Source organism: Bombyx mori, chromosome 3, assembly GCF_030269925.1.
Source record: "Bombyx mori chromosome 3, ASM3026992v2".
In the NCBI taxonomy this organism is placed as follows: Eukaryota; Metazoa; Arthropoda; class Insecta; order Lepidoptera; family Bombycidae; genus Bombyx; species Bombyx mori.
In genome coordinates, this window is record NC_085109.1 from 2,558,485 (window position 1) to 2,584,969 (window position 26,485).

The 26,485-nt window shown below is 35.5% G+C and overlaps 3 protein-coding genes across 5 annotated transcripts in view; 2 read left to right on the forward strand and 1 right to left on the reverse strand.

Moving 5' to 3' along the window:
- The first annotated feature begins 338 nt into the window (after window positions 1–338).
- On the forward strand, window positions 339–10,387 carry LOC101737853 (oocyte zinc finger protein XlCOF6). 2 transcript variants are annotated; one of them, XM_012688522.4, is made up of 13 exons: window positions 339–563; window positions 650–824; window positions 1,354–1,479; window positions 1,721–1,858; window positions 2,030–2,365; window positions 2,845–2,975; window positions 5,697–5,781; window positions 6,535–6,650; window positions 7,811–7,955; window positions 8,760–8,885; window positions 9,464–9,658; window positions 9,707–9,829; window positions 10,149–10,387. In XM_012688522.4, the coding sequence occupies exons 1-13, from the start codon at window positions 478–480 to the stop codon at window positions 10,290–10,292; spliced, it is 1,926 nt and encodes a 641-aa protein (XP_012543976.2). In that variant the 5' UTR covers window positions 339–477; the 3' UTR covers window positions 10,293–10,387. The 2 variants fall into 2 exon arrangements, with proteins under 2 accessions (XP_012543976.2, XP_012543977.2); XM_012688523.4 differs by lacking the exon at window positions 9,707–9,829.
- Window positions 10,388–11,245: 858 nt separating this feature from the next.
- LOC101745070 (H/ACA ribonucleoprotein complex non-core subunit NAF1) lies at window positions 11,246–16,296 on the forward strand. Its single transcript, XM_004923922.5, has 5 exons — window positions 11,246–11,887; window positions 12,204–12,361; window positions 13,455–13,561; window positions 14,640–14,776; window positions 15,486–16,296. The coding sequence occupies exons 1-5, from the start codon at window positions 11,511–11,513 to the stop codon at window positions 15,979–15,981; spliced, it is 1,275 nt and encodes a 424-aa protein (XP_004923979.1). The 5' UTR covers window positions 11,246–11,510; the 3' UTR covers window positions 15,982–16,296.
- Window positions 16,297–17,701: 1,405 nt separating this feature from the next.
- The window catches only part of LOC101745220 (homeotic protein spalt-major), a 45,636-nt gene continuing 36,852 nt past the window's right edge, over window positions 17,702–26,485 (reverse strand). For both annotated transcript variants that reach the window (XM_021346522.3, XM_004923923.5), the window contains one exon: window positions 17,702–25,777. In XM_021346522.3, the coding sequence (XP_021202197.2) occupies window positions 25,338–25,777 (440 nt within the window). In that variant the 3' untranslated portion in view covers window positions 17,702–25,337. The remainder of the gene's footprint in view (window positions 25,778–26,485) is intronic.

Consider the following 26,485-nt stretch of genomic DNA (forward strand, 5'->3'; position numbering starts at 1 on the left):
AAAAACTCCCTGTCACTCAGGGTAGGGGTGATGTTAGCGTACTGTATTGCGTTCCGTTTTAAATAGTAACCAGTACTCCCAGTGCATATGGGAACTTGGCCGAAGTATAGTTTAATTTAGTTTATGGCGCTGTTGTTAAAATCTTTCCACTTGCTACTGTAGGTTGCTGCTTGTTTCACAGAAAACCTCGTTTCTTTTAATTTCATCCCAGTTGATTAATGTCTCAAATTAATCATCTTCATTTCATTTCATTTCAGTCCATATTATCATTTTTCATAAAAATAAGAATATAAATTAAAATAAGACATGACTTAAAGGTCTTAGTTACCCGGTCATAAAATCCCTTACAAAAATGACAAGCGATGAAACTCGATTTGTTTTGAAATTTGGAATTCCGAAGTAGATAATTCCTACATAATATGTGAATAGGCACTTATTACAATTTTGACTCGATTAGTAAAATATTACATTAAAAAAATGGTTTGCTATTGTTGTGTGAAAGGATGTACTAATAATAGCAAAATGAAGAAGAAAGACCCGAATTCGAACATAACATTCCATGCGTAAAAAAATGTTTTTTACAAGTTAATTAAGATACGACTGTAGCATAACTTAATAATTATTTATACTTTATTATATTTACATTCAGGTTCCCAACAAATTCATTAATGAAGGCTAAATGGGTGAAAGCGATTGGCCGTTCTAATTGGGATCCACCGGCCTATGCACGTATCTGCAGTATACACTTTGATCGCGACTATGTCAATTACGAGAACTGTAGAACTAGAATCAAGGATGATGCTATACCTGTTCTAAATTTACCTGTAAGCTTCCAGCTCAAGTGTTTACAAAAATTTACAAAAATAGAATTCATCCCTTTGTAACACATGTTACTAAATTAATTTCAGGTAGGTTGTGGTAAGGATTCAATCCTACATTCCAGTCTGATGGACATAATAGCCATTATTGCAAAGAAATTCAGATTTAGATTTCATGTTTCAAGGTATTCACTATGTGATATCAGTGAGCTCTGCTTACTGTTGGGTAAAAACTGGGTGATTTATCTATTATAACAGACTAACACTGATTTAATAAAATAGTACTTAGACTTATAATAATCAATCTTTATTTTCATCATAGTTTTTCTGTATTCTAAATGGTATTGTATAAGTCAGTTGGTGAAATTATGTTTGTTAATTAAGGTATTTAAAATAACAATTTTACATAGTTTCTTATGTAAGTGGTTGATATAAATATTAATATAAAGAATAATAGATACTAAACTATTAAGTGTTTTGTACAGACTTAGGTATATTCAAATTTCTGATCTACAGTCACACCATTTGTTTTCAGTTGAGCTCTAATTTTGATGCTTCTGAGGTAAAAGTCTGTAGAATATGTCTGGCAAATGATGTTAAAATGTACAGTACTCAAGAAGGAAGATTAAAGTCTTATATGGAACAAATATTAGTGTTAAGGGTAGGTTTTGTTTTCTTTTCCTATAGAATATTCAAGATAATTATATTCCTGGGACTTTTCTTCAGTAGTCAAAATTTTTGAGATTGCCGTTGCATTCAGTTATTAATGTTAAATTTGGAATTTATTGTCTGTTTATCTGTTTGCACATTTTTTCTGAATCGCAGTTACATAAGGGTATTTAAGTATTTTCAGAATTTAGCACCTTTTTGTTGATGGTGAAACATGAAGTTATTTTTTTCAGGAAAAATTACAAACAGATGGACTTCCACAGTTTGTGTGTTACATGTGTGCAGCTGAGGTTGGCAAGTGTTGCAAACTTATTGAGAAGAGTGTTGTAGCTCAGGCAACATTGCTAGATGTATTTGCGCGAAATGGAATGGTATCTTTTTGATAAATTGAAATAGATAGATATACATATATATTAATTATTACACCTTATAATAGCATTATATAATGGAATGTACATTTGAACAAACTGCAAATTTCCCAATAACAATCATAATAAATAGAGACTATGCTGTACTGTTTAAATAATTGAAATATTTTTTAGGTAACTAAAGATCTAATACGAAGAATCAATAGAAAACAGTTAAACTTGTGTTCATCATTATCTACAACCAATCAAACACATTATTATGTAGAACACGGTTCTAAAAACCAACAAAATAGATCATCAATGAAATTTGATTTTGAATGCAAAAATGGAGAAATAAATGTAAAATTAGAAAATCATTTGGATGCTATGGTTGAAAATTCAAAGAATTATGATACATCTGATATTATTGATGGAGGGATGAGATACAATGATAGAGATAATATTTCGGTTGGATCTGATTGTAGTGACGATAAATCATTAAGTTTATTGAAGAAAACTAAGAGTCTAAAGGTCAGTGAATATTAAATATCCAAAACCTAATATCCATACAGGTTTTGTTCTTTTGTATCATTTTGTCGATCTTCATTACTGCATTTCTGAGTTTGCAGTTGGATATAGTGGGGTTCCCAGAACAAGGAAGTGTTTAGGCTTATGAGATGCCATTTTTCAGCCCTTGAAACATTAAATGGAACTAGAAATTTTGTTGAAATAATGTATAGCTTTCAACAGAACCCAACTTGAATTCACAGTAGAAATGGGCAGGGTGGTGTGCTACCGATTTGTGTGAACTACATTACACAGTGTTTGCATTAAGTACACTAGCAAACATTAGAAACAATTTCTCTCAAAAGTGTTCTCTCATCACTGTTCTCAATTGGAAAAATCATTGTTAATTGAACTTGTCGTTGCTATGCAAGGATTTCATAACTTCATTAACAGAGGGATAATTCACTTATCAAATCACAACTAAAATAAAAGTTTATTTACAGAGTCGTAATAAAGCCGAGTGTCCCATATGTAAGCTTCGTTTCAAGAGTGAAGCTTCCGTAGACTTGCACAGGCGACACACGCACAAGAAGAAGTTCCAGTATAAAAGCTGCCCTAAAACACTTAGTGATGCGTGAGTGTCACGAATGATTTTTAGTAGTCAGTATTTATTTACGTTTTAACGTGTCAATAGTTTTAACTAAGTAAAAATGAAAGTATTGTATTTTTTTTTTGTCGTGTAACATTTATAAAACTGGCTAATTATTGGGAGCAGCTGTGCTACGCACGGACAATCCACCCGTCCTGTTGGCTTAGGGCGAGTTTTTCTAACTTGTATGTATGGAGTTGGAACAGCTTCCCATCGTTTGCCGCTAGGGGCGTTGTACTAACTCCATACCAAATTTGAGTAAACATTTACGCGATCGAGAAGGTATTTACTGGTGGTACCCTGCCTATTTCTGCCGTGAAGCAGTAATGCGTTTCGGTTTGAAGGGCGGGGCAGCCGTTGTAACTATACTGATACCTTAGAACACATATCTCAAGGTGGGTGGCGGCATTTACGTTGTAGATGTCTATGGGCTCCGGTAACTACTTAACAGCAGGTGGGCCGTGAGCTCCATTAATCATCTAAGCAATAAAAAAATGTTTTGTTTTAAAGGGGATTGCCCACTCTCCAGTGTACTAGGCCCAAGGTGGACATTAAATATTACTATAAAAATGGACTGATTCCAATTCTTAAATGTATTAGATATCTAAAAAATATATTAAAATTGACGCCACTATTATAAAAAATATAATAAAAATAAAAAACTCGTTTTGAGGTTAATTTTCTATATAAATACCTCAAGAACTTTTCTTTTTTTAATGTTTAAGATGTTCCTAATGTATTTTTATCCAATTGTAGTTATTAGGGTATAAAAAACACACATACTTCTTTAAATATTTATATTATTCTATATTTTCTTCATCTTCATACACAATTAGTAAATCATCTAAAAATAGCACAGGAGAGCATATACACGGTTTTAAATCTCGGTCAGGTTAAAACCACAATTCACACAATGGTTTCCAGCCGTAGTATGAAACGTTATTGATAAAAGCAAAATAAATCGAAGAAAAATCAAAACACATCCATTTTGAACGCAAGCACAAGCAGCAAGCGAAGTGTCAGTCAGTCAGATTAAAATCAGTGTTGTCAGTATAAAGAAAAATAATCACATGAAATTCATATATCGATCATTTTTTTAAATAACCGATATTGTATTTATTTCTTAATCTTTTTTTTACGAGTACACATTATATTTTATTTTTTATGTTTTTGTTTTAGTTGTACATATTGGAGTTTACTCCTTTAGAATCGATTTACATATATAGGCCCGGGGTATGAAAATTATGGGGACCAAAATCGTACTAGCATGTCACACGAAATGCGTTATGCGCCTGATTGCGCATGTCACACGAAATGCGTTATCGCAGGTGACGCCGGGCTGCTGCGCCGGCAGTCCGCCACAAAGCCTCGTACTGATCGCGCGTTTCTCTCATTATTGTATTTTCATATATTTGTTAGTCGTTTGTTTTGTGTCTCGTTAATTTGTTAATAATCTGTAGTGTATCGTGTTGTCGTAATATAGAACTATTTCTCGTATTGTTTCGTTTAATTTTTTATATCCAGTAAACTCCAGTCGTGCGTCGGAGCGGACACACACACTTTTTTTTAAATAACAATACAAGTTAAGTTTTTTTTTATTGCTTAGATGGGTGGACGATCTCACAGCCACCCTGGTGTTAAGTGGTTACTGGAGCCCATAAACATCCACAACGTAAATGCGCCACCCACCTTGAGATATTAGTTCTAAGGTCTCAAGTATAGTAACAAGTTAAAGTCCAATGGGTATGTCTTTGATGTTATTTTATGTGCTTAAAATCGATTAAAATCGATTGATTAATGATAATATTTAAAATGATTTATTTATATGTTTTTTTATATACTTAAAATGTTTACTTAATACGTAAAAGGTTTTGAAGTTGGCAATATTTTTCCCGCAAAAATAAAATTTTTGTTTTTTTCAATAGAGTTACTTTTTTTAAACTACTTATTGTAAACTGTAGTGGCGCTTATTTGGAAGAAAGTAAATGCATATTTATTTATGACAAAATTAATGCACTAAGTATTTTTTCTATAATCTATTGTCCGCTTTGGGCCTAAAATGGGCCATCCCCTTTGCAATATGTACCTAAGGACCAATATGAAAAGTTGTTCTTTAAGCCACTTTTGCGCTAACAGCCTCATTTTCTCTGCATTACCGTTTGTGGACTGGTAGGGAATGCCCTAGGCATTAAATCCGCTATAAAAAATGTAATAAATATAGATAAATTTACAGTTTTCTGTCACTCACATCATAATAACTCTCCGTTCAACACTTTTTTCATACGTTTCTTTCTTATCGTTTTTACTTCCGGTCACCGTCCTCGCCGAACCCTTCGCTTTTGACGAAGGGTTCCACGAGTAAATTAACCCATAGATACAGGCCACTGAGTTTCTCGTCGAATCTTCTCAGTGGGTCGCGTTTTCGATCCGGTGGTAGATTCTGCGAAGCAATGCTTTTGCTAGGGCCAGTGTTAGCGACACTCCCGATTTGAGCCCCGTGAGCTCACCTACTACATAAATAAAATTTACAACCTAACGCTTACATTTTCATTTATAAACATTATACCCAACTCTCAAATCAAACAATCGTACTGGCATAAAAAAGTGACTTCTGTGTATGTGTGTGTTTTTTCTATTCGATTTAAAAATAATATAACAATAGTATCATGTGAAATCGTCCAAATATTATTGAAATTTTTATTTCAGTGCTTTAACCGGAGAAGACAAGAAGAAACGTTCGAAACAACCCGTTAATAATAAGCGCGCGTTAAATGGCCACGGAGACTTGTCGGTCCGTATTGGTTATTTCCTTTTGTGATTCCTATTTAGTTTAGCATTTTCGCTTTGTCTATGTGAATCTAATCTGTTACTATTGAAATAAATATTATTCGAAGTAGGTACCTCAAGCAGCGGTCATCGTCAATAATAAAAAATAAAAATAAAATATATGTTCATAAGAGAAATTTAATTTTCGTTTGTAGATTTAAAAAAGACGAGGTCACCAGCTTTGCGTACTTAAATGTTTGGTCAATTGGCTTCGTTAAAAATCTTTATTTTAGCCATTAAAAGAGTGTGAATACTGATGCCCATACGTCATTACGGATCCTACCGATCTATTAACGGTACTTTTAGGTACCTCAAGCACTGATCACCGTCCTAGCCGAGCCTGTCGCTTGCGACGAAGGGCTCGACGAGTAAATTAACCCTCAGATACAGCCGCAGAGTTTCTCGTCGGATTTTCTCAGTGGGTCGCGTTTCCGATCCGGTGGTAAATTCTGCGATGCAGTGCTCTTGCTAGGGTTCGTGTTCGCAACGTCGTCAGGTTTGAGCCCCGTGAGCTCACCTACTAGTTAAGGTTACGCTGAAATAGCTTCTCAAGGCTCTCAGCTCATGAAGGAAAAAAAAAAGCAAAATAGTCACCAAGGACTGAATTTTATCTGTATCTTCGCAGTAGCAGTATAAGCCATAGTCACGCCAGCAAAATTTTGCAAGACGTTGTGTGTTACGAGGCAGAAAATTAATGAATCTATAATCATTATTTCAGGAACCAAAACGTCTGGGAACATATCGATGCGATAATTGCAATGTCAAGTTTGTATCGGAGGGCGCACTTCGAGTTCACCTACTCACTTCAAGTCGACATAATAGTAAAGTTACAAGGTAAAGCCAAAAGTTCTGTCTTTTTATTCCATTTCGCCCACAGAGACAAATCGCTGAATTTCTCGCCAGATCTCCTCAGTAGGTCGCGACTCCGATATGGCGGTAGATTCTGCGAAGCACTTCTCTTGCTAGGGCTAATGTCAGCGAATTCACTCAGGCTGAACCCCGTGAACTCGCTCACTTACACACCTGGTAAAGCCAGAATAACCCCCGGCGGCTAAATATACTTGAGACCTTAGAACTTATATCTCAAGGTGGGTGGCGCATTTACTTTGTGGATGTCTATGGGCTCCAGTAACCACTTAACACCAGGGGGGCTGTGAGCTCGTCCACCCATCTAAGCAATAAATTAAAAAAAAGGTAGGCAAAAAAAAACTATTTCAACGATGTAATTAAATCAGGATTTTTCTTCTTAGCCTTTTCCCGCTCTAATGCCAGAGTCCGCTTTCCTACTTAAACTTCTCCACTTTGTCCTGCCTTCAGCATCCTTCTGGGTGAAGTTATTCTCCTCCGTGTCCGCCTTTATCACATCCAACCAGCATTTCTTGGGCCTACCGCATTTCAGGATTATTTGATGCAAATAATATGACCCCAGTTTGGTCAGATGAATGCCCATTTCGGATCCAATTTTATAATTCCGCGATTCAGTCGAACGAACAGTCCTCGTATCGGTTTTGTAAGAAACTTGGACAGTGCATTCGTACAAGTCTCTTCCAAGATTCTTTTTGTACTGCCGAGAAAAGATTGCAAATGCTTGAAACTTTGATGATCGATTGGTGCCAAGTTAGTGCCCTGTCTAGGTTATATGGTGAATGCGAATGCGCCAAGTCGCTGCCTACCAAAAGTCTTGACAATGATCAATAGTTTGACGCCAAATTAACTTAACCCAACTTAGTCATGACCTTCGTGTTTGTATATAGGATTTAGTGAAATGTGTAACTAACGTGACCAGTGTGCTTGGTGCAAGTTTTTTAACGTTTAACTCAAATTTGTATGGAGTTGGAACGTTTGCCTACGTTTGCCGCTAGGGGCGCTGTTCCAACTGTAAACAAATCTGAGTTGACTTTTACGCGATCGAGAACGTTAAAAAACACGCACTAAGCACTCAGAAGCGAGGTGGGATGTTAGCTATGAACTTTAACTTGTCACGTTCACCGTAGCTCGGCCCCCTCCGATTCGAATACGAATAAAACGTGCAAGATCTGTCTAAAGGAGTACGAACTGCCGTCCGAACTGCTCCGGCACGTGCTGACCGACCACCGCAAGAGGCGGCTCAAGGAAACGTATCCCACGAGTTGTGAACATGTAAGTCATTTTTGTTTTAATGTCATACATACCTTCATCGTGACCTTCATCGTGGAAGTCATTCGTAAACAATTGTCGAGTAACGAGTTCGTATTTCATTGGTACTGGTCCGCGGTCTTCTCGAGTACACTATACGTCGGCTTTTTCAGTAGTAGTAGTTTTGTTTTTCCAAATACAAAGGCAATGATACCATACAGCCTAATCTTTTATATTATTTTTTATGAAAAATGATAATGTGGAGTGAAATGGAATGAAGTTGATTAATTTGAAACATTAATCAATTGGCATGAAATTAAATGAAATGAGATGAGATGACATGGGATAGGATGAAATATAATCTCAGTAAAATGGTGGTTATTTACTGAGACTTTTATTGATTTTTATTTTATTTACTGAGACTGGAGTATTCCGAGAAGTTACGTCCATCGGCTTTATTTCAATTCCCACAACTAATTCGCTAAATTCACAGATACTAAACAGTTAATAAACCACCATTATTACACATTTAAGCCTGAAGAAACACTAAATAGACAAAATAAAACAAACCACATAACTTCGCTCCTCGCTTTCCCGCCAAAAAAGCCTCCGCTTTCTCACTAAATATTTGGTTCGACTTTTACACATGCGGAACCAAGAGGAGATACACTAAACAGTGCGCGTTGAAGAACGAATCTTAAGACAGGTCATATAGTGTTAAATAGAAATGTTATATAGTATCAATATAACATTTCTTCAATAAAGTAATAACATAAAATATTTATGTACATATTTTAATCCACTTATAATGTAAAGATACTATTACAGTGCAACAAAATGGTAAGTAGCCGTCGGGAACATTGGTGGCACACGTATAAGGAACATCCGGAAGAGAAGGACTCGTATAGACGCGTCATCGCCGCCATCTGTGACGTCTGCGGTAAGGGATTCCAGGTATATTCGTACTCTTTGATGAATTTAATTTTTTTGAATTGAAATGAAATGAAAAGAATTTGGAACATTAATCAAATAGCATGAATTAAATTAGTCAATTCAATTGGCAAAATACTAGTCATTTACAATTTAGAAATCTAAACATAATGGGACTGTCAACACTGAGGTTTGAGATTGACATTTGACAGACTTTTGGCGGGAACATATCTTCCTTTTTCCCTTCCTCTAAGTCTCGGAAATCTAAAGTTTTAGATTTGTTTAAATATAAGCAAGACTTATAAATTAGTTCGCCAAAAAAGTTTCACTTCTGACATGTGTACTTTGTACGCACCCACTTTTTTTAAAAGATTTAGACGGTAATTAAGTTCATAATAAGTATTCAAATGTAGTCATTTACACCAGTTGTCCGAGACTACGAAAACTATAAAATATTCGCATCGTCGCAAATAATAAACGTGAGATTAAACCGTAAAAGCAATTTTAATTATATAAAAATAGATACTTAAATAGCATAGTGTTTCTGCTTCTATTAAAACCAAATAAAATAATTAATCGTAACTGATTATTCATTGGAATAGAATAAAACGAAGTTACGTATCCACGAGCTACGTCACGCGTCTCCGTCGGTGCGGTGCGACGAGTGCGGGCGCGCGTTTTACGACAAGTACGCACTGGCGCGGCACGCACACACGCACACGCGGGCGCGTCCGTTCGTGTGCACGCACTGCGGACAGACCTTCACGCTGCGCACCAACCTCAACCGCCACGCCAAGGTGCGTGTTGCTACTCCACTGTACCCTACTGTACTCTACTCACCCTAGCCCACCTACGACAAGTACGCACTGGCGCGGCACGCACACACGCACACGCGGGCGCGTCCGTTCGTGTGCACGCACTGCGGACAGACCTTCACGCTGCGCACCAACCTCAACCGCCACGCCAAGGTGCGTGTTGCTACTCCACTGTACCCTAATGTACTCTACTCACCCTAGCCCACCTACGACAAGTACGCACTGGCGCGGCACGCACACACGCACACGCGGGCGCGTCCGTTCGTGTGCACGCACTGCGGACAGACCTTCACGCTGCGCACCAACCTCAACCGCCACGCCAAGGTGCGTGTTGCTACTCCACTGTACCCTACTGTATTCTACTCACCCTAGCCCACCTACGACAAATACGCACTGGCGCAGCATTCCTATTCCTTATTCCAGCAACTGCAAACACGCCTATTTATGCCAGATCACCACATTCTTATTGCAGGTGCACTCGAATGTGGCAGCATACCAGTGTCCCATGTGCTGCAAGAAGTTCAAGTATTCGACCAGCAGAAACCTACACATCCGCACCGTACACTACAAGCTGCCTACTCCGCCTCGTAAGAAGCGGACCAAAACTTCAGACTAACTAAATAAACAAAGATCCATATTGCATGTATTTAAAATGTTAAGTAAACTATATAAAATAAACGATATTTAACGTAACTACAGTTCAATATAAAATACTGTATTGCATTTTTAAAAACTCCCTTGGTACTTTTATGTCAACGGTATTTCTCTGGCGCTTTGACCTTGCCATAACTAATTTGAAATCGATTTAATAGCGAATCCACTCTAAATTATAGAACATATATACAACAAAGTGGATTAAAAAATTGGATGATAAAAAATTGTAATCAGTTAAAGTAAAACTTAAAGTTTCAAATTTTATAAAAAAAAATTGAATTCGAAAAAATTTACTTGAATTGTGTAGATATGGGAAGCAACGAACCATTCTCACCACATGTACTTACTAGATTACTTACTGAAAAGATTCAACGTTCTGTAAAATTCATGTTATATGTAAGGTATTATAGAAAAAAAAAAAAAAAAAAAAATTTTAATGTGTGCGTAGGTTAATTTGCGCTAAATGCGTTATCAGAAAAATCAATCGCTGGAAAACATATAGAGATGAGGTAAAAACTCGTCCTAGTGCTCCATATCATATCCCAATATCAAGTCTATCCATATCCCAAATCAACAGTTTATTATTTTCGATCGGTTTTAATATTGAAAGAAATGATGAACTTGGTAACAACCTTAGACTAAATTGACTTTAAATCGGACTTCATTTATAAACCCCCGTCGAGTATTTCTCGTAGAACAAGACAACTGTATGTTTGGTTTTAGTCCTTTCAGTGACAGTGATTAATGTGTATATGAATACAACACTTGCCTTTTCATGAAAAACGTATAACTGTACACCTATAACCATTTTTAAAGGTTGATCAATGTCATACGTACGAAAATTTGTTGAGAACTTGGTGATCAAAGACGCTATTAAGCAAAAGTTGGCCATCTCTACTATGACTACCATAGATTATACACTTAATATTTGAGATGATGACTACATCTCTATTTTACACTGTCAATAAAATTGTCAATTGCCTCATTTTTTTGCGATCATATTGTCACGCTTTTTGATTGCATAGAAATATTGGATTTATTACATGTATTTTGTGTCTAAATAGAAGTGCGCGTATGTTCGTAATTTTCTTAATAATGCTAAACTAGTTCCTAATAAAGTATTTGACATACATCTATCATATCGTTAAGTTGTAAGCGTGCAGGAGTGCGAAGTGGAACAATGGAGAACCTCAACAAAAGCAGTAATAAAAACGTGTCATTAAGCTTAATAGCCGAATACGGAGGTTCGGACTCTGATTCTGACGATACAGAGACACGGTCAAACAATACGGGTAACGACTCGGACGCTCCTGAGTTGAGCGAAATGGTGTTAAAGAACAACATAATAAACGCGTGTGCTCACGGACCTCTGTCGAGAACAGATCCTTGCGATGAACAGGTGACCAGACACATGATAATAGACAGTTCAGAACGCGGTATAATGGAGTACGAAGTTACCGAATATAGAGACGCGGACAGTGATTCAAATACAAGCTCTTCCAGTGACTCCAGTGATAGTGAAGTGGATTCTGTGAAGGATGCTGATGCGTCTAGCGGGTAAATACGTTTAATAAGCCTTTTAAGTGTTTACTTTTAGTTTGCTGGTATTACATAAGACCAAAATATATCAAACTCTCATGAACAAAGATGGGAAAGTAAATTGTTATAAAAAAAAAACAGTATTTTTTTCAAGGCCAAGCATGAAATGATTTGTTTGAATATTCCAAAACTAAATAATGAGATTTTTTGAGAGATTCATTGCCATTTTTTTTATTTAAAAATAATATAATTACTCAAAATAGTCAAAACAGAGCTCTTTGTTATTATTTTTGCAACAATAAAGAAACATACCTTGTAACTTATATGATTTTAGAGATGAGTTTGAAGTTAGAAATAATAAGCCAGAAGCACCAAAAGTAAACGGTGAATTAGGACTGGATGACCTCCCACCCATCGAGGACCTTGCCATCAGCTTACCTGCCCAGGAATGCACCAAAATAGGAAAAATTGCCAGCATAGTTGATAGATTAGGTGAGTTTAATAACTTATAATTTAAAATCATTAAATCAAATGTTATATCATTTAGAATTCATTGTTTTATCACAATGAATAGTATCCACAATAATAATTTTTTGTGTATCAGTCCTATGAAGAATAAAATAAATAAATAGATTATATTGTAATTTGTCCCAAGATGGTAGATAACAAAATAGGCATTAATTTAATAAAAATGACTAAAAACAACATGGATTCAATGCTAACAGCTTAACTACAAGTACATTATATGATTGAAAAATAAAAGTAAAATGTAGTTGTGCATGGTCTAGTCAAGTATTTATAATATTTTGGAGCTTTTGAAGCTTGAAGGACATGGTTATATACCTAGGCTTTGAATGTATCATTAACCGTTTCGCTACTAATGGTGACTATTATGTACAATATATACTATGATACTGAAAAGTGATAGTGTAATGGTGCAAATATTTAATTAGCATTTACTGTTTACAGTGTTAGCAGTTACATTTTATAGTTTAGTCTTTTTTTTTTTATTATTTGTGTGGATGCTCATTCTGATGCTTCGGAAAACTTGGCAGTTTTTGGGATCGTGGATCAGATTTTGAGATCATTATTTGTCGGCATTTGAATATTGTGCTAGCTACAAAAATGCTACAATGACAATAAAAAACATGAGACTCAACAGTAAAGGTCCCTTTAAGTGTTTATTTTTCATAAATGTTCATTTTAGTGATTCACTACTGATTGTTGTAATAATTATTAATCAGTGAAGTTGAATATTAATAAATGCTATTAATCATTATTTTAATTATTATTTTCTTAACACTATCTAATTATTGGAATTAATTACAAATGAGGAATTTATTTTAACAATGAGTGAGTAGTGAAGATGGAGTGTTTCCTCACTATAAATTAACTTAAAAAAAGCAACAATAATAATAATATACACATTTTTATAATTCTTGCAAAATGAAAACGCATTTATAAAGATATAAAATGTTTCTACTCATATCATGGCATCTAAGAGTTTCATTAATACTTATTAAACTACTCCCAGACAGGGTGTGCAAAAGAAAAAACAATATTATAAAATTGTTTGTTGTATCAGTTATAGTTCAAGCATTTCCGGAGACACCTGCAGTGGACATAGAGAGCGTACTTTTTGTGGAAAACGGAGCAAAGGCACTTGGCAAAGTTTTTGATGTATTTGGACCTGTGAGTATCCATACTTAATATTATTACTTAATACAAATGTGAGGGGGTGTTTTTTGTCTATCTTTCATTTCGTAATGAAGCAACACACCGATATATAATTCAAAGTGATAATATTAGAGATAGATAGAATAAAGTGACATAGCCTACCTTTTAACCCAACAAAATATCTCATTCCCCTGAGAAACTATACTTGCTCCTTAAGCATGCAGACGACGGTGAGGGTAGCACCTAGTTTTTTTAGTTACTATGTTAGTTAGTTTTTATTTTTAATTACTATGTTGTATAAAGTATGAAATTTGATTTTAGGTCTAGTAACCCCATAATTTTAAAACACATATGAGGCTTTTCTGTAGTTTAAATCTATGTAAAATAGAATAAATGTAGTGTCCAGTGCAAACTTCATAGGTATAATAAACATAATTGTAATGAAAATTTTATTAAATGTTTATTTGGCATACAATTAAGGTTATATCTTCTAAATTATATCTGCAATACACTATTTGGCCATAATCCAAAAATACTTCAGTGACCCTATGTATATTTCACATCCAATATCATTTGGCTCTGAAAACGCATTAAAATGTTATTAAAAAGGAATTAATACATAGCTTATGGAAATTTGTCTACATTTTTATTATTTGGAATAATACAGTGGTGAAAGATTTGAACTGTCCTATTTTTTTTTTGTTTATGGTAAATATATATATACTGTTATATAAATGTGACTGGCGGCTTACTAATTTAAATATCCTATACCGTATTCTTTGCCTGTGTGATTATATCAATGTTTTAAAATTACTGGTGGTAGGACCTCTTGGGAGTCCGCGCGGGTAGGTACCACCACCCTGCCTATTTCTGCCATGAAGCAGTAATGCTTTTCTGTTTGAAGGGTGGGGCAGCCGTTGTAACTATACTGAGACCTTAGAACTTATATCTCAAGGCGGGTGGCGCATTTACGTGGTAGATGTCTATCTGTGGATTCCAGTAACCACTTAACACCAGGTGGGCTGTGAGCTCGTCCACCTATCTAAGCAAAAAAAAATATGTTTAGTATGTTTTTTTTTTTGTTAATTTTCAGATAACGGAGCCGCACTATTGCGTCCGGTTCAACTCACTCGATCACGTCAAAGAACGAGGCGTACAAACCGGGATGGAAGTATTCATCGCGCCAAAAAGCCAACACACTAATTACGTATTTATATCAGAACTGATGAAGTGAGTTTGTATTTGAAACTTGTTTGCAGGGTTTTTTATTTATTAATTATCGTCAAACCAACTACGAAACCAAATTAACTGTTACCTTAAAAGAACATAACACATTAATTAGTTTTCATAAATAGTGTATTTCTGACACACAGTAAAGTCAACTAGCATAAGGCCCTCCCGTTGTCTCGACACCACAGATCCCCGGGTCCGTTGAACTTTCATTAGTGCTACTTTGCCATTTTTAGTGCCATCATAACATTAGGTTTTTTTTTATTCCTACTTAAGCTGATAGCCTTGAGAGGCTATATCAGCGTAGCCTTAGCTAGTAGGTGAGCTCACGGGGCTCAAACCTGACGACGTTGCTAACACGAACCCTAGCAATAGCCGTGCTTCGCAGAATCTACCACCGGATCGGAAACGCGATCGATCCACTGAAAAGATCCGGCGAGAAACTCAGTGGGCTGTGTCTGAGGGTTAATTTACTCGTCGAGCCCTTCGTCGCAAGCGACGGGTTCGACGAGAACGATGACCGCTGCTTGTGGTACCGAAAGCACCGTTAGTGGATCGGGAGGATCCGAAATGACGTGTTTGGGGCGACGTCGACTGCTTTCCATTATGTCCGCAGGATCGGGAATGTAGTTACCGGCTTTATCGAAGTGTAACATTAGTAATCGGAGATCATTATATCAAATTTATTTTTCTTTCTTCTTCCTTCCAGAGTGAGAGGCTGTGACGCTTCTTGGCTGAACGACATCGAGCCGCCGCCTAGTCACATCGACTACTCCGACGACGAAGAGGAGCGCAGGGCGGCGCGGGCTCGCAAGACGAAAAACAAAGAAGACGAGAACACTCAGAACGACGGAGAAACGTCCCGGAACGTTCGGAAACCGGTCGAGAGACGGAACCAGAGGCCTTCGGAGTGGAATAGCAGATTCGGTAGCGGGCCGAGCAGAGGTCGCAATCCTTTCGCGCTCGGGTCCAGGCGCCACGGCAGACCTCCCCCTCTCTCTGCAGACGGATCGGCTTTCATCCCTCCCTTCAACCCGAACACCCCGCCCCCCTATAACCCGGCAGCGCCCCCTCCGTTCTCAAGCCTGTTCCAGTTCGGAAGCTCTCCGCGCCTGCACAGTCCCTTCCGCACCAACGCTCCGGTGTTCATGTCCACCCCGGGTCCGCACTGGCTCACCCGCCCCCCTCCCCCACCCGGAACTTAATGCGGCCGCGTACAACGATTTAGGTTTTAATCTCTGTAATTATCAATACACAATTTGGGTAACCTTGACCTCTTCGTGAGAGAGGTTGTTCCAGAGAAATTTGAAAACGCTTTCCAGTAGGAATATTCTGTTGGATAAATAAATGCGCGTACTGTATATCCGAGGTCGAGCGGCCAACGTTCCCTGCGAGGTCAAAGTTACACATGTTGATTACAATTAGTTTACTACGGTTATCGCAGTTATTGTTTAACAATACTGAACGTGTGGTTATCCAAAAATTATATTTATACTATAATAAATATGATACCTCATTCAGCCATCGGTTTTATTTGCTTTTATTCTGTTAAAAATTAAGTCGATCCTTGGAAGAGTTTTCAAACGCTTGGGCGTACAAAACGATGCAAAAATATGTTAAAACTTTTTAAGACAGTTAATAGGATTAGTGGACTATTAGTGATCTGTGTTGAAATTGCAGTTTTAACTAAATAGCATAATTAAGGTAAAGTAACGCAAACTCTCAAAATATACACTGGTACACAGTAAGAAAACCGAAAACCGAAAACTGAATACTGTGGCAGGTATATCTTTAGCAAGTGAAGGATACCACAGATCGCTCTTGAGCCTAGTTTAGGGCAATCCTAAACTTGACACTTTATATATCATTGTTTTCAGTATGGCAACACAAGTCGTTGCAGTTGCACAAAAAATTCTGGTCGTAATTGCACGGTTCTTTATTCTATGTATACAATACCGTCTTTACCATAAGGGTACACGTGGCCCTTATCCAGAGCCCTCATTCTCAGGGGGCCCCGAAAGACCGACAATTTCTCTCACACGTTTATTCTCAAAACATTTTTGTCGGGCACATTACACTTTTTTCATAAATCAGTAATCACAAGGCATATACTATGCCTATAATACAAGATTTTGCTCAGCAGAAATCCCGAAAGAAACCGTTATCGAAATCGTAACCAAAAAACCAGCAGCATTCTAATATCATTAATGACATATTATATTCTATTTGATTACCTATAATAAATGGTCATACTCAGTAAAAAAATGTTATTATAATTCGCTTTTTTTACTTTCCAAAAGGGCCTCAAATTCTTGTGTGCCCAAGGGCCCCATCCTAGTTTAAGACGTCCCGGTATGTACATTAAGAGAATTAAAAATCCTTCGCTCTGAATCAAGTTTTTATTGAAGCTAGCACTAAATACAGTCCACGCTCGAAATTAATACCAGCTACCTACTTCTATTGGATTCTACTGGACTGTTGATAGTCCCCTTCTCAATCGTTCGGGTACTTCAGTTCTCGTATGTTCTATGGAAAGTGCTCTGAGGAATTGTTTGAGATGATATAATATCTTCCTTGTTTTATCGCTCCCGCCGCCAGAGATGGGTTCATCAATACCAGTTCGAACCGCTGCGTTGATCTACAAGAAGTTTCCAGAGATAGTATTTGCCATGCTCCATCTGGCTTTTGGAATGATGGTGTTTCTCTAGGGCTTGGCCAGGAGGAGAGTTCTCAAGGGCTTTACTGTATTCTTGTTATTGCTGATGTTCATGAGCTACGATGACCACTGACCGAAAATTACCTAATTTAGTTATTAGATTAAAATTTAAATATTATTCCTAAGATATTTTGCAATCTCACCTTGATATTGTCATATGTGTAAGTAAACAATAATTAATGTGTTCAGAAAAATAAAAAAATAAAAACTTACTTTTGTGATTTTCTTTATTAAATATTTCATTGTTAGAAACTAACGTTCGAATTTCGATAAACGTTAAAAATAAAAAGTTTATAATTATAAAAGATTAAATCTAAAAAATACTGCTCTCGGACTGTGCAGAACAAAAACATATTGTATGTTAAATATATCTGCTGCCCTAATGTCGACGAAGTGTCATCGAAACTGGTTTTTTTTTTAAATAAAAAATTTTGCACTCACATGATCACAACGTAAAATGACAGTCATTTCACAATACAGGAATATAAAAACCTTGGACACTACAACTAAACGTTAAAATATGAAATGTACTCGTGTGCTGTTTTGTGGAGTAGACATTGTTCAAACAATATTTAGACTGTAATTAATTATATGAATTTTTATTTGATTTTTTAAATTATGGCATAGCTCAACCTACTAAGAAATGTCTAATATTTTATACATATCTTAAATTGGGTTAATCGTGACGAATTACTATTGTTTTGTTTTTGAAGAGCCATAACATTTTTGAAGAAGAATCTGCATTACATCCAACACACGTTTAAATTTCAAATTACACACACCATATTATTATACTTTTGTAACGTAATGTGAATATGTAAAATTTTCATATTACGGTTAAATTTGATTGCAATAATAATTGATTAGGCAGGTGTAATATGTGTGGAGTATCCCGTGAACTTCGTTCGCGTTTTGAATGACAAAATTTTTGTATTAATGAATTACATCGAATCAAATGTATTTCTTGTAAGTTTTGTTCTTTTACATGAAAATACCTACGTTCAGGTCTGAATAAAGTTAATAAATTATGTCGAAGGGTAAAAGGCTATATGTTTTAAAGCGACATTTTTGAAAACCTTACAAGAGAACCATTTAAAGTTTCAAATTTGCAAATGATAATAATACTTCTTCAGCTATTCAAATGGGGTAAACATAATTGAAGTTCAATTAAAAACACCGAATTACTGATGCTAATACCAAATAAAACGGACCTTTAATTACAAAGATAAATGTGGCTTAAACCAAACAGTCTTTCATCTTTCGATATTATCTTTTAATCTTTTTCGAACAAACACGCGCCGAGAATCAAAATAATCTGCCATTCAAAATGTGAACGATCCAATAGTGATTATTTATTATAACTCTGGGTACATAACATAAATGACATAATACAAAAAAAAAAAAAACTTCAACTTAACTCAATTGTGACATTACGAACATAAACATTAATTAAAATTAAACATTTACTCAAAATATAAATGCATACAATCTTTCAACATGCCATAAATTAATAATACGTATTGCGTGATATTTCTCGAACGAGTTCTCGGACTACATAATAGTATGAGAGTGTCGAGTTTTTGTGTTAATTATTTTACACGCATCAATAATCGAGTTTAATTTAAGCCTTTCTGAGAACGTACTGTTTATACGACTAAGCCATTCATATATTAAACCAGTGGGTTGGTAATGGAAATATCTCTTCAAATACCAACAACGCGAGCTTTTTTAACTTTTCATTTTAAACATTCTTAATACACAATTAAAACTATTTTTTCGACTTAATCTCGCATTTATTAATTTCCTTTAATTGTTTCCAACGATACGTGTTCGCGATTTTAAAAAAAACTTGTGTATTTTAGATATATAAGGACATGTAATTTTTTGGAATAAATAAAAATTAAAAATTACCAATAACGTCTCTATTGTTAACGTTTTCAAGTGTGGGGTCATTACATTTTTAATATCTAAACGAATCGCCTATTGTAGGTAATTTAGAAGACGTTAAATTATAAATAATATGTAATGGAACTTGGAGTGAGGGTATTTCAAAAAAATATTTAGGTATTTAAATCGAGTTTTTGCGTTGCGGCGCTGGTATATTTTTTTAATTTTAAGCACGATGTCTTCGGAATTGTCGTTTAATTAAGTTTTTATTTTTGTTAATTTGAAATATAGTGGTGAGTAACAAAAAGTAAAATTTTACACTTTTCTAATTGACTGCCGCAACGCATGGGCCATGTTGATAGTGATCCCAAGCTAAGTATGGTATTATGTAAATTTCACCTTAAATTTAAAATTTCAATAACCTCTTTTAAGTATGCTTGTGTTTAAATACGTAACTTAACTTAACTTAAACAACGATTTTAACGACACACCCGCTATCATGTAGCCCGATAATCATTGAAGTAAACAAACATTAAAAAAAAAAAACACAAAATCTGTGTACATTTTACATGAAATACTTTTTCATTTAATATAATGATAAATAAATACCTCGATCGTAAACGCAATTGATATAAAATATGTATTTATTTCTCGTGTACACGAATTTAATGAGGGAAATCGATGTTAATGACAGAAAGGTGTATGTATATATATATCAACCAATCAGAACAGCTCTTTAAACTTAACCAGGCCAACCGAGCCAATAGGGCTTCCACAATAACACAAGTATAAAAATGAATAGATCAAATCGCAAACAAATCCAATACCGGCTCCCCTCAACTTATCTTAAGTATCATTATAAAAATACAGATTCCTATATTAAATAATTCTCAATAAGCTTAGCTTGCCGCCTGAGACTCAGCTTCAATGCCTCTCGAGGGCTACTTATACAATACAACTCTTTGTACTCGCAATCGCTCAGTCGACTTCGCAGACAATAAATAACCAAATTAATAAATATCCATGATGAGTTGTCGATGCGAAAACTTAATTCGATGGATGTGGTTATGCAGAACTGATTCAGTCTAAAATTAAAGTTTAAACTATAGAGGTTTGGGCCGAAAATAGCGGTCAATCTTTATAATTTCTTTGATGATTGCACTGGGAATGGACAAGAAACATGAATAAATTGATAATTAATAACACGATACTCCAAAGACAGTATCAAGAATAATGTTAAAAAGAATTAGCGTATTCAGTCTTGCCTCTGAAATTACAAAGAAATTTTCTGCACATATCTTTATACGAAATTGGGAAAAACAAAATAGCTTAGAACAATTTTGTTCTCTGCTTATCAAGCGATTTTTTCGTTTGCTTAATATTCACGAAGATTTAATATTTTCAAGAGTCATTATTATTTTTAGTTCAAATTGTGAATAACATTTGAATTGTCAATGATTGGATGAACGCACTGTTGCGTACTAAATCTATATATATAAAAATGAATTGCTGTTCGTTAGTCTCGCTAAAACTCGAGAAAAGCTGGACCGATTTGGCTAATTTTGGTCTTGAATTATTTGTGGAAGTCCAGAGAACGTTTAAAAGATAGATAAATCTGAAAATGCTCGGAATTAAATAAAAATAACAATTTTGTTTTTCCTTTTGATGTGTCCCCCGTCGGACGGATTCCTTTTGTTTGTTTTAAGTTTATTTTATACAAAAGCTTAGATCTTTTATGTATCGATTGAGGCAGTACGAAGTTTGCCGGGTCAGCTAGTGTTAAATATTGTCAGATACGATATTCGTATTTGAACGATTGCAAATACAAAATTAAGGACATCAAGCGAAATAATACGAACAGAAAGCGATACCGAGCAGTCTTCATTAAAATACGTAATAACTATTCCGTCAACGAAATCGATTCAATGATTAGACGATTAATGAATACTTTAAAAATAATAATAATAATTAAAAGGATTGAATTACGAAATAAAATAAAATAAAAAAACTTATCACTAGCATGGACGCCGCGCCGCCGGTTGCTAAACTCAAATGTCAGTTCTAAATCGGTGTTAAGTCAATTTGTTATGTTTTTCAGATAATGTTGCCATACGAAATATTGTTGATTCTGTTTTTTTTTTAATTTTATTATACGGTAAAGGCGACGCGGCCCCAAAATAAAAATTAACTTTACTTTCCTACACTAATATTCCAAGAGGGTTATAATTTTGTATCGATTACATGTTAGGAACTATATACTACTGTACAGATTAAAGAAAATACGTTTACCAATTAAGAGTTTTAATACTTTGAAGATATTTTTGTTATATATATATAAAGATATTTTTGTTAAATATGCAAAGTTTTAATTTTTAAACAATATTTTGGATTTGAAAATTATAAATAAAACGAGGAACTAATTTAGAAGCGCCAACATTGGCTGTCTAACAGCCACCATTAGCGAGTAGCTGTCTTTGTGTTGTGGGGTTCTTATTTGCATTCTCTGTTTACGAATTTTGAATCAAATATCATTTTGATATTGAGTTTGCTAAACACCTTTTTTTGGGTAATAACTCTTTAATGAACTGCGTGTTAAAAGCTTTTTTTTTAAATCCAAAGATCGTTTTCTTTTCCCAAACGTTCTAAATTAAAAACCCAAGCTGAAATTTTTCACAAACACACTATGTATTATCGGATAACTTTAACAAAGTCCACCAGCCGGAAATCGAATGCACATTCCTTAGAGTGCTGTTCCGAATAACGCACCACTAGACCGATAGAGTCAGGTCCAACTCGGTCTAAGGCACACACCGACACTATTATTATGAATAAACACAATAACTGGAATTACGCGAAACATAATTGTCACCGAAATTCACGTACTTAGCTACCCCATCAGTCTCTGCAGGTAGAAATATCTAACACTAGTCATAGTCCGCGATTGTATTATCACTACATAGTATAAAGCAAACTCGCTTTCTCTGTCCCTATATCCCTATGTATGCTTAAATCTTTAAAACTACGCAACGGATTTTGATGCGGTTTTTTTTAATAGATGGAGTGATTGAAGAGGAAGGTTTATATGTATAATAACATCCATTAAATAGTGGAGAAATCTATTTAAAAATAATCTTGATATTTGATTCAAAACATGTATTACAAAGAATCACGTTTTTGAAAGAAAAAAAAAACATTTTTTTTTCTTCGCATTACCGAGCAAAATTAAAATAAACATATAAATATTGTTATTAACGTTACAAGTTCCACTACAAATAATCAGCTAAGACGTATGTATGTATCACTTGTTCGCGTGGTGTTGCCGAGTCGTTATCAATATTTAGAATATTACATTACTAAGACACTACATAAACTACAGTCTAGTATTCACAGTGGCCGATACAAGAGCATGAGAGGCGACGTAGCGTGCGCAACTAGTTTATGCCTAAGGAAACGGCGTACATACAGCCAATCAGATTCTAAGTTCGCGCCATTTTTATTGAGACGCGTCTGTGGTGGCTCTAATTGGAGCCAGTAAAAAATATATCGTCGGTAATGTCAGTCAGACAATTTGACAATAGAGACAACATCGGAACGCGCGGTTTGAAAATATCATCACTAGAAAAATTTAATGTTACTTTTAGCTTTAGAGGTTGTTTGAAAGTTGTCTAGTAAATGGGCTGGTTAGAATTCAGGATCAATTTACCTTTTAAGAAGCAAAATTATGGACACCCGAGTTTGTTTCGCGATTGAAAAGTGAATGGGCAATGAAAACTTATTGTTCATTGAAGTCGTCTTAGGCTGAAAGATAAGTCGCCCGGTACATTCGTATCAAGCGATGCGACTGTGCCGGTGTTCGAATCTCACGGGCAGCTACCAATTTTTGTAATGAAATACGTACTTGACAAATGTTCATGAATGACTTCAATGGCGCACGAATAACATCGTGTAATAAACTCGCGATAATTGTAACATGTCTAATTACAGAACAATTGATATATATTTTTGAAGTCTCACTGGCGACATTCACGTTGTGATATGTCTATGAACTCAGATTAACCACTTACCACCAGATTAGGATTCACCATTGTTTATGCAATAAATAAATAAAAGTCATCCAATAATCACTTCACTAAAACATCGATAATTTAACCCTGTTCGAAACAGAAGGTATTTCTTCAATAATTGATCCAAAAAAGACAGTCTACAGATTGACAACACCAAAAAAAAATGCACGAAAATTTCCATATATACCGAATAGATCAGACCTTCTTATTTTTTTTGTGGAATCAAAACCACCACAGACAATTCTCGGGAATTATTACATCGATCGAATCAAACCCAAACATTTATTATACGAACACCGCTTATAAATTTAAACACAAGGTTAGGTTTGATCGTTCGCGATTATTATTTAATCGATTTCCTCCTACACAATAATAAATTGAGAAAATCGTTTTAAAACCGATTAGAGTATTGAGTGATTAAACCTATCGATATTCTTTATATATTATCGATACGAACGCGACTTGTTCGATAATTTACACGAAACTTTATCGCACTGCTCAAAAATATTAACGTTAACATATATAATGGAAGTCAGTCTCTCGTGTTGCATCAGATCGACCGAGAGATCTACACTGCCGACGCGTTCGTGGCCGCAAGTGTAATATTTTTGAGAAGTGCCCCTTATTACAATACGATTACAGTTAAAACCATTGAAGGCAACTTCGTTAGTGCATGTCGCGAACAGCGCATCTAAATATTATCGCTTCGTAACTTCGCGTGTTACGACGCGCCTAATGTATAGTTATATATTCGCAAAATATTAAATCTATTAGTCAATGTGCAGAGGGAGCTTTCCGCCGAGACTAATATTCAATCTGTATTTGGTGTTATGTTTAATGTAAAAATAATACGAAACTATTTTGTTTGTTTGTTTGTTTTTTATTATTATTATTATATCCCTAGTTAATTATATTACGTAGAAAGTTTGTTGGATTGTGACGAATTTGTTCTGGTACACAGGTATATATATGAGTATCACGTTTAATTAAATTGTAAAGCTTATGGCGTTTATAAAATAAAACGTTCGAATGAAATAAATTAATATTCCTCGCTGATTCCTTAAATGCACGGGTCGACAGTCAAAACCTAATTCAAGGAATACTCGATGGTTTTTGTCAATGTCATTGTAGTAGCATTACGAATACGGAAGACTTACATGATTCATATAACTCAAGAATAAATACGAACCATTGAAAAAGAAATATCTATAAAATATGTAGCGCTCACGTGTGGGTACTGTTAAATCGATTAGTAAGTTTAGTCATAATATGTTTATATAAGTTGTTCGAGATATCACTACTAAAAAGTTTTGTTGAACTACGCATCGATTATCGATTATCTCAACCCTAGTTAAGAAAACCTGCAGTATCTCGAAGCGTTGTCTTTATAGTATATAATAGTGTTGTTTTTATGGCGCATGTAAATGCCATTATAATTAAATGCTACCACAATGGATAATCGTGCCCTCCCCATACCAGCTCGACTCCGCAGTGAGCGAACATGGCGTCTCCCTGTAATTTAACTATGTCGTTTCATAAGTCTTTCATTCTTACAAACTAAAACCCTAAACCATATAACGTTTGTACAAGAGTATTTTTTGTCGTGCCAAACCAAAAACGATTCATCAAAAAATCGATAAAAAAAATTTCAATTCCAATTATTCTTATCGTTAATTAACAACGTTACGACACTCGAAAACCGGATGATGTATTGTATGATTAAAACTAAAAAGTTTAAAATTTGTAAAACTATACCTAAGTAGAATACTGATTCAGTATCGATCGATACTATCGACATAATTAAAATAATCGATTACAGGGAAACGTCGCGACGCGCTCACACGAACCATAGAAGCAGACCTCCGCATATTATGGGGACAGACGGTTGCACACATTATGTGTTCTCGACGGGCCGTATGGTGCAGTCGCCCACTGTGGTTATAGGGGTGATGGTGACCGAGCTAGGAGTCGATGACGTCACTACACTACCCTCAGCCGATTGATCAATTTTGTCGTCCTTATCATCGTTGTTGGCGGGAAGTTTGACGATCTGACAGTCGCCGACGGTCATGATCTGCGTTTCCATGGCAACGGCAGGGATGTTCTCTTCCGGCTCGACTCGCGAGTCGTCGTCGTCCGATGACGTGTCGGACACGTCGATGGTCCGGTCGTGCGGCTCGGTGGACATGCTCTGGTCGGTGTCGACGTTCCGGTCCGGGTCGACGCTGGTCACGCCGTAGCTGTACGTCATGGGGTTGTAGATCATTTCCGTCAGGTACGAGAAGTCGCCGAAGGGTAGATTAGTCGCATTGTAGTTTTCGTTCGGACGTCCATCTGGAAACATTCACATCAGTTGATTTTGGAAAATAAAAAGTTTAAAGGGATTCAATTTTTATAGTAGATTATGCACCATTTTTTTACTATACAATATTTTAACAATATTTTTTCTGGTGGTAGAACCTCTTGTTAGTCCGCGCGGGTAGGTACCACCACCCTGCCTATTTCTGCCGTGAAGCAGTAATGCGTTTCGGTTTGAAAGGTGGGGCAGCCGTTGTAAATATACTTGAGACCTTAGAATTTATGTCTCAAGGTGGGTGGCGCATTTACGTTATAGACGTCTATGGGCTCCAGTAACCACTTAACACCAGGTGGGCTGTGAGCTCGTCCACCCATCTAAGCAATACAAAACACAATTGTAACTAAAAGTTTAGGCGATTATTTATCTTTTATTAACATTATTATTCTATTGCAATTGCTTTAATAGATTTTCAGTATTTGGAACGTGTTAAATACCAAAAGCTCTTTAAACAAAATCAATATGGTATTATTTCAAATTTGTTAACTTCACTCAGCTCACTATAGACATTCAAAAAAGAATTTTTGTTAGTAAGATTGGCATTCAGTCATAAGCAGATACGAACTTACCTTCAATTTTCAGTATGAAGAAAACAGTGCAAAAAATAAAACAAAGCTGTATTATGAAAGCACAAGCAAAGTTTGATAGATCACGAATTGTTTCTGATCGACGGTAATAGTTCGTTT